Consider the following 9435-nt stretch of genomic DNA (forward strand, 5'->3'; position numbering starts at 1 on the left):
TGGGAGTGCAGATGCTACCATGCCTTTCTGCATTAGGAGTGATTCCATTGACAAATCTTTAACATCCAGCCTTGTCCCTCTGCCACATGGCCACAAACCCAGGGCAGTAGGGCAGGGATGGCTCCTTGAGGGCCCTCACGCACAGGCCTGGCTGCTCATGGCACACTCAGCCAGCACAACTGGAGCTCAGACAGGGACCTGGGTGAAGGTTTTACCAGAGCAGCAACAAGGGTGGGTGAGTCCCAGTGGGACAGTCTGCAGGGAATGGGTCAGGTTTGGCTCAAAGCAGCCTCTCCTGACTTTTCACTGTCCTTTCTCCATGAACAGGTCCCCATGTGCAGCCCCAGCAAATGTCCAACAGCAGCTCCATCAGGCACTTCCTCCTGCTGGCATTGGCAGACACGTGGCAGCTGCAGCTCCTGCACTTCTGCCTCTTGCTGGGCATCTCCCTGGCTGCCCTCCTGGGCAACGGCCTCATCATCAGCGCTGTAGCCTGCGGCCACCACCTGCACACGCCCATGTTCTTCTTCCTGCTCAACCTGGCCCTCAGCGACCTGGGCTCCATCTGCACCACTGTCCCCAAAGCCATGCACAATTCCCTCTGGGACACCAGGACCATCTCCTACAAAGGATGTGTTGCACAGGTTTTTCTGATTTTCTTCTTTCTTGGATCAGAGTATTTTCTCCTGACCATCATGTGCTACGACCGCTATGTGTCCATCTGCAAACCACTGCACTACGGGACCCTCCTGGGCAGCAGAGCTTGTGCCCACATGGCAGCAGCTGCCTGGGCCAGTGGTTTTCTCTATTCACTGCTGCACACGGCCAATACATTTTCCCTGCCCCTGTGCCATGGCAATGCCCTGAGCCAGTTTTTCTGTGAAATCCCACAGATCCTCAAGCTCTCCTGCTCAAATTCCAGCCTCAGGGAACTGGGGATCATCACAGTTAGTGCCTGCTTGCTGTTTGTTTGTTTTGTGTTCATGGTTTTCTCCTATGTGCAGATCTTCAGGGCTGTGCTGAGGATCCCCTCTGAGCAGGGACGGCACAAAGCCTTTTCCACCTGCCTCCCTCACCTGGCTGTGGTCTCCCTGTTCCTCAGCACTGGCACAATTGCTCATCTGAAGTCCCCCTCCATGTCCTCCCCATCCCTGGATGTGGCCCTGTCAGTTCTGTACTCAGTGGTGCCTCTGGCCCTGAACCCCCTCATCTACAGCCTGAGGAACCAGGAGCTCAAGGCTGCAGTGTGGAGACTGATGACTGGATGGTATCAGGAACATTAAACTGCTGACCAATTTCTGCCAATCACTTGTAATAAAAGTCATCTTTGGTACTTCTTGTTGGTTTCATCTTGGAGGTTCTTTTGCTTGGCTTTACTTAATATTGTGCCACAAGAAATGTCATTGTTTGTGCCATTTCTCATTAAATTTCTCTCCATCTTCTCTATGACTGCAGACTGTGTCAAGGAGGGGCTGTGCTCTAGATGACTTTAGAGATGTAAATACTCTCCCAGCCAAGTTTTCTGCAGAGATGCCCTTTTGTTGCCTTCTCTGGAGCTGCAGCAGCAATGTCTGTGTGCAGAGCTGGGGCAGATCAGTGCTGGCCCAGCAGCTGTGCCCAGCAGCAGCAGCACTTGGTGTTGCCCGTGCTGCTGCCGTGGCCCTGCCCCGCTGCCCTGGTGGCCCTGGTGTTGTTGTAGGGCCTGAGTGCTCTCAGGGCCGGGCACAGTCCTGGGGGTGGCAATGCCAGGGCTGCAGCAGGGACAGGCCATGGGCACTGCTGGGGCAGCGCTGACACCTCAGCCCAGGGCCTGGGGGCTCCAGGCTCCTTGCCCAGGCTCTCTCAAGAACACGGCCAGGCCAACGCTCAGCACAGAAAACCCCCATGAGCAGCCCCAGGCTGCCCGTGGGCAGGCTGGGGGCGAACAGCATGGCTGGGGCTCTGCAAGGGCCCTGGGGCAGACGGGAAGGAGCAGCAGAGCAGGGGCTGATCCATCCCCAGTGCGCTGGACAGCCCAGGGCAGCGTCCCAGAGCGTCCTCATGGAGCTGCCAACAACATCCCCCCTCTGCAGCCCTGGCCTCTCCCTCAGCTCACACAGGTGCCCCATCCTTGCAGGCACAGACACGGCAGCACTGGCTCAGGAGCCCCTGTTTGCATTGCACACAGCAGGCGGGAGCACCCCCATGCTGTTGCTGTGGGGACATGAACCTGAGGGAGAACAAATGCCATCAGCCCTTGGGGCCAGCAAGGGCTGGGGGACAGCAGGGAAACCACTCAGCTTTGTCCTGGCCTCTGCAGTCAGCCAGAAAGTTCTTTCCCATCAGCTGGGAGTTCCCTGTCCCACTGCAGATGCTGTTGCTCAGAGCCAGGGCTGCCTGACAGCCACCTCCAAACTGCCCTCAGCATTTCCTTGGCTTCACCTTTGCTTTCTTTATTCTTCCTGCTACAAATTTCTTCCTATTGCCCACTCCAGTGGGCCCAGAACTGGACATAGCCTTTAAGGTGCTGCCCAACCAGTGCCCAGTACAGGGGAAGAATCCCTGCCCTGCTCCTGCTGGCCACACCATTCCTGATCCATGCCAGGAGCCATTGGCCTTCTTGCCCACCTGGGCACACTGCTGGCTCATGCCCAGCCTGCTGTCCATCAGTGCCCCCAGGTCCCTTTCTGCCTGGCTGCTGTGCAGCCACTCTGTCCCCAGTCTGTAGAGCTGCAGGGCTTGTTGTGGCCAAAGTGCAGGACCCGGCACTTGGACTTGTTCAACCTCACCTTGTTGGATTTGGGTCCTGGATCCAGCCTGTCCAGGGCCCTTTGCAGAGCCCTCCTACCTTCCAGCGGATCCACACTCACACCCACCTTGGCGTCATCTGCAAATTTGCTCGTGATGGATTCAATCCCCTCATGCAGATCATCAATGCAGATATTGAGGTCCACGCTGGCTGGCTCTGATCCCTGGGCCATCCTGTGGGTGCCCTGGGATGGCACTCAAGGTGATCTGTTCCAACACCTTTCCTGGCACCCAGGTCAGGCTGTCAGGCCTGGAGTTCCCCAGATCCTCCTTCCAGCCCTTCTTGGGGATGGGCTCACACTGGCACCTCCACTCCTCTGGAACCTCCCTGCTGAGCCAGCACTGATGGTAAAGCAGATGGGGGAGCCCATCCACCAATGATGGAGAGCAGATTGGGGAGCTCATCCACCAGCTCCCTCATCCCCCTAGGATGGATCCCATCTGATCCCATACACCTGTGAGCATCTAAGTGGCTCAGCAGGTCACCAGCTGCTTCCTCCTGCATTCCAGGGGGCTGTTCTGCTCCCTGTGCCCATCTACCAGCTCAGGAGAACTCTTGTTCTGAGGGCAGCCTGTTCTATTATTGAAAGTTGAGACAGACGCTGTGTTAAGTAACTTAGCCATTTCCTTATCTTTGGTTACTATATTTCCTTTTCCTTACTTTGGTTTCTATATTCTCCACTGCATCCAAAAAAGAGTAGAGGTTCTCCTTCTCCCTACTTTTGCTACAATTTTTTTTAATTAAAACAATTTAATATTATTATTTTTTACAGAGGTGGCCAGGTTAAGCTCTAATTGAGCTTTCCCCTCTCAACTTTTCTTTCTGCATAATGTAAGGACATCCTTAAACACTTCCTGAGTTGCTGGTCCTTTTTACCCTGAGTTCCCACAAAAGTTCCATGGGCAGCCAGGCCATATTGCCGGCCAGGGACTATTTACAATTCACAAATAGGACGGGACTGCTAGGGACTTTCCTTAAGCTGTTTTATTTTTCAGCATCAGTCTCATTCATGGTTATGGCAATGGGAAGATGCCATCAGTTCACAGCCCAGAAAGCAGACAGAGAACTTAATGTTACAACTTATTTTAAAAGTGTTTTGACCAATCACACAAAGCAAAAGCATATTGACAGTAGTTCTATACAATCACTTTAAGCACATGTACCTTTGGTTAAAAAAATGCTTGCTTATTTCAAATACAATACCTGCATGTAAGCCTTAAAACACAATGCATACAGCTCCATTATTAAGCTTCAAACTTCCTAATATCTTGCTAAATAAACTTCTCTGTAGCTTAGGGATTTATTCTAGACAAGCGTTAATACACAGACCATTGTTCTATTTGTCTTTAGTTTTCTACTTTTTAGATAATTTTCCTGCTGACCTATCTCACGGCAACTGCTTAGCTCAAATCACAATTCCACTGTCTCAGTGGCCTGCCTTTTGCAATTTTCAAAAAACCCTCTGATTTTATGGATTCCCACATGGTCAGTAATTTTCCTTACCAGCTCATCTTTTGCCACACTGGAACAGGCTGCTCTTTCCCCCTTAAGATTACTTTCTTGAAATGTGTCCATCCTTTTTGGACCCCTTTGTTTTTAAGGGCTGTTTCCCTTCAATAAATCAGGACCTGATTTGGTACTCCCCAAATCTGCATCCTAAACAGGCCAAAGTCATCCCTTCCTAATTCCAGTGTAGAAGTTTTGTTGCTGCCCCTCCTTCTTTCACAGAACATTGAAAACTTGATTATTTCCTGGTCACTGTGCTCCAGGCAACCTCCGAGCCCCACATCTGCCACCAGCCCTTCTCTGTTTGTGAACAGCAGCAGACAGAGCTTTCCTTGGCAGTGGGAGTGCTACCATAAATTTGGTAAAACAGAAAACTCCTCAACACCAATGTAGCATTAAGAAGCATCATTCTTTATTCAGCTGGATGCACGGGGGATAGCTCCTCCCAAAGCCGTGCATGCTGAGAACAGGAAAGTTTTTGTTAATTTTCTGTATTTTTCACACATATTCATTGATTTTCCCAGACTAAACATAAACATGATAATGGTTTCCCCAAAATCATTAACATATTTCTCCTCCCCTTTACCCATGCATTCTTCTGTCCTGGAGGTCTCTCTGGTGGTCCCTGGTGCTCATGGACCCCAATGTTCCAGTGGGCCTGGCTGTGACGTTGGTCACAAGGGTTGCAGGAGAAGAGAGAGGCGAGAATGTTGATCCATGATCAGAAGGCTTGATTTATTATTTTATGATATATATACTACATTATAACTGTACTAAAAGAAATAGAAGAGAAAGGTTCTCAGAAGGCTAGCTAAGCTAAGAATAGAAAAAAAAAGAATGAATAACAAAGATCTGTGTCTCAGAGAGAGAGCGAGACCCAGCTCTACCATGACTGGTCAGTACATCCAAACACCCACAGGAGACCAATCACGGATCCACCTGTTGCATTCCACAGCAGCAGATAACCATTGTTTACATTTGTTGCTGAAACATCTCAGCTTCAGCTGGAAAAATCCTAACAAAAGGATTTTAATGAAAAGTTGTCTGCGACACCTGGCTGAGCTGGCAGGACACTGAGGCTGGTGAACTTCCAGTTCCCCTTGTCACACAATGGGCATTGTGTGGTTTCCGTAGATCTGGGGTTTTGGAGAAAAAGCTCCAGGTGTCTGCTCACCTGGTGTACATAATTGATCATCTCATAACATGAGGTCACAGAGTGGGTTATGTGAGGTCATCGAGAACTATGACATCATAGAACTGCATCTGTGACATCACATGGAAGAGGTCTGACATCACAGAGCCGGCTGTGACATCACAGAGTTGGCTGCGACATCAGAGACCAACTGTGTGACATTAGAAAATGGGCTGTGACATCACAGAGCAGGCTGTGACATCCCGGAGGGGCTGTGTCACATCCCAGCAGGGCTGTGTCAGGCCGCTGGGTTGGTCACTCTGCCCCAGTTCCCCCTCACAGTTTCTCCCAACAAGTCCAATGCTGTTCATGCCCAGCAGGGTCCCTGTTCCCCGGGATCCCCCTGGCCCATCTGGAGCCACAGCCTCCACCAAAGGATGTTCCACAGGATCCACCCCAGAGCCTGACATGGGGACAAGGGGCCAGGGCTGTGTGACCAGGACATCAAGGACGGGGATTATCCAGGTCACTGTGGCCTGGGTTGGGTTGCCCAGGGCAGGAAAGATGTCTGACAGCTGGAGCAGGGTCTGGGAAGGGCCTCCAAGGTGGGGCTGGAGCCCTTGGGCTGTGAGCAGAGGCTGAGGGAGTTGGGCTTGTGCAGCCTGGAGCAGGGAAGGCTGAGGGGCTCCTCATGCCAGCCTGGCAGTGCCAGCCAGGAGGGGATGGAGAACAGAGCCAGGCTCTTAACCAGGGGGCCTGGTGGGAGACAATGGGCATGAGGGTTGGATGAGGGAAATGTTGGGGAGGGGATAGGGACAAAGTGTGATTGATTGTCAGTGATGAGGAGTTTTGATTTTCATATCTGTTCAAAATGCATTAGAAGGTGTTGGGGGCCAATATAAATTGGACATTGCTGATATCAACCTAAACTGGAAAAGACAACTGAACAGGACAAAACAGTTCTCTCTGCATTGTTTTCAATATAGTATATTAATTTTGAATACACTTCTGCAATGTGACTAATTAACCACAGAAGAATTAAAAACTTGAATGATTCCCAGAGACGTGTCTTGTTTTGGTATTCTGAACAAATATTTATGAGCTTTTCTACCTGAATTCCTGAACCAAAAAGCTGAAGAAAGAAGAGGCCCCTGGAGCAGTAAAATTCATCATCAGCCTCCAAGTGGCTGAGGATCCATCCCCATCAGAGCAGCAATGAACAGAAATGGGCACAGCTTTGTGGCTGCCCCAGCTCTGGCATGGGCCCTGGGCCTGGAGCAGGAGCATCTCTTGAGGGCCCCAAGGCCACGGCTCTTGTGCTGCCCCGGGTAGATGGGATGGCAGCAGGGGCTGCAGAGCTCTCAGCACCTCAGCCAGAGGGGAGCAGGGCAGCCAGGGAGCCTCCTTTGGCCTTGGCCCAGCACCTTCCCCCATGGCTGGGGCTGAGTCCTGTGGCAGCTGCAGCTGCTGCTGTGCCCTTGTCAGGGGCTGAGGCCATGGGGCAGTGCCCAGAGCAGCCTGGCCTGAGCAGAGCTGTGTGGCCAGAGCCAGCTGGGCTGGGCTGGGGAGAGGCCCTTGGTGCTGCCCAGAGCTCAGGGCAGCTGGCAGAGCTTGCAGGGAGCTGGGATGGGCTCAGAGAGCCTGGCCCAGAAACCATCAGTGTCCATCTCAGCCTGGATGAGTGTGCAGGGGCAGGACTCAGGTCAGGCCTTGTGGGGCAGGGCCAGCGCCTGTGCAAGGCATTGCAAACAGGCAAGTGGCCCAGAGAGGAGGCTGCTCTGTGCCCTTGGTGACATGGGCAGAGCAGGGAGGGGGCCCAGGACATTTGTCAGTTCCAGCCTCTGTGCCCGTGTGTTGGCAGCCCTGGCTGCTGAGCCCAGCTTTGGCCTGGGCTGGGTTTGGCTGTGGCCCAGCTCCATCCTCCTGCGGGGCTCAGGGCCTGTTCCTGGCCATGGCCAGCCCTGGCTGCCTCTCTGCCGGCCCAGAGGTCGGCAGAGCCCGGGGCAGGGCTGTCTGTGCAGCCTCACAGGTGCCAGGGGCTCTGCAGGAGCTGGCAGAGGCTGCCCAGCAGGGAGGCCATGGGGCACACCTCAGGGCACAAGTGGCACTGCCTGTTCATGGGCACACAACTGATGTCTGCCTGGAAAGGGGCACAGGTTTTAACACCATTGGTTTCATAATATACAAGCATATTTTTATTATCTAGGTCATTTAAATACATTTAAGAAATGGCAAATTTTTCCTGCCAGGAACAGGAATTTCCTGGATCTACTGGATCCTTTTAGTGATGGCAGGAGAAGAAATACTGATCTTCACCTCTGCCTTTGCCTTCAATATTCAGTCTAATATTTCATGACACTCCTTCCTTCAGATGTTTCCAGGTCTCCTGGATAAATGGCCATGTCGAAGGACATCTCTTCACTTGACCAGTTGGATCTATTTCCCTTTCATTTCTCCCAGATTTCCTCCTCCAGATGCTTTCTGGTCATTTGAGTGCCTCCCAACTGACTGGCTTCAGGCTTTGAACTTCAGGAAGTTGCCCAATCTTTCTAAAATTCCAATTAATATCACATTAGTCAACATCCTAATTACATTTATATCTATCCTAGAACTACTTTTTTATGTCTTTGTCTAAAACTCTTCCTGTACGGAAATCCCTGAGGGATGGGGGACATGTCATACGCTGCTGGGACATCCCAGGGGGCTAAGGGAAGAGCTGTGATGGTTATTAAACTGTTCAAATATTCAATTTGTGTTTGTGTGCAAGAAACCTTTCTGTGCCTCTGAGTGTCACCAGGCCCTGGGCCCAAAGGACACAAACCTGATGAGTTGTGGTTCCCACTGCAGGGGCACTTGAACCTTGGCTGTGAACAGGAGAGCTCTTCATCCCCTTTCTCTCTGTTCCTCCCTCTGGGCATGGAGGGAGCTCCTGACTTCAGCATGTGATTTGTGTGTGCAAAATGCAAATCTGGGCAGAATTGGGGCAGGGAGGGTTTGGGGGGACCTTGGGATCTGTGCTGGGCACAGAAGGTGTTTTCCATTGCTCTGAGACTGTCTGCTGTGGAAAGTGGATTTACTATCCAGCAGAGGAATGACTTTTGCATTTGATGGAGCTGTGTCTTCCCTTGGCTTTGTTGGCTGACAAGAAATGAACATCCCTCTGTGTCTCGGGCAGCTCCTTCTCCAAGAGAGGCAGGTGGGAGTTGGAGCCAAGGAGCTGAAAGCTGCAGGTGCAGCCTGGGCTGGAGGCAGTTCAGATTTGCACAAGGCTGCTCTGAGTGCCAGGGCTTGGATGGGGGAAGAGGGGGGGTGGGGGTAGGGACAGAGTCTGATTGATTGTCAGCCATAAAGGGTCTTGATTTTCATATCTATTCCAACTGCTTGAGGAGCTACTTGGATTCTGTGTCAGCTGGAGATTGCACATATCAATTTATTAACAGGGAAACAAAAATAAACAGGACCTAAAATAATCTTTTCTCACTGTCTTTTTAAATATCATGTTCACTTTGAATCACTACTGAGATCTACCTAACCACAAACTATTTGAAAATTAAAATCAAATTATTCCCAGAGGCTTGGCTTGTTAAAGTGTTCTCAATGTCAATGAGCCCTGGGACACTGAATTCCTGCACTGAAGATCTGCAGGCTGAACAAGCCTCTGGAGCAGGAAAATTCAGCAGCAGCCTCCAAGGTGCTGAGGATGTCAGCAGCCCCCACTGAGGCCATCCCTGCCCAGAGACTGTGGGGGAATGGGCAGACAAGGAGAGTGTCCCTGGGGCTGGGGCAGCACAACTCAGAGGCACCAGCGGCTCCAGCTGGGCAATGGAGTGTGGAATGTGGCTGGGAAAGCCCTGCCTGGGCTGTGCCAAGCAGGACTGACAAGCCCTGACTCTCATCCCCCAAACAACTCTGTCAAGGAGACATTTAAAAGAAGTTACAATTCATTGTGTGCTCTGAGTTGGATGTACTGGAGAAATACCAACAGGAGATTCTCAGAAGCTCAAAACAA

At 51.6% G+C, this 9435-nt stretch overlaps 1 protein-coding gene across 1 annotated transcript; it reads left to right on the top strand.

Annotated features, from left to right (window-relative positions):
• Positions 1-455: 455 nt before the first annotated feature.
• On the top strand, positions 456-1232 carry LOC128946068 (olfactory receptor 14A16-like; the record flags this gene model as incomplete). The annotated part of the gene is made up of 1 exon (XM_054289995.1): positions 456-1232. A coding segment is annotated over one exon (777 nt), but the record flags the coding sequence as incomplete, so codon positions are not given.
• Positions 1233-9435: the final 8203 nt, after the last annotated feature.

This window comes from Melozone crissalis, unplaced genomic scaffold, assembly GCF_028551555.1.
Source record: "Melozone crissalis strain CALT ecotype California unplaced genomic scaffold, PUWL_Pcris_2 ptg000073l_1, whole genome shotgun sequence".
Taxonomy (NCBI): Eukaryota; Metazoa; Chordata; class Aves; order Passeriformes; family Passerellidae; genus Melozone; species Melozone crissalis.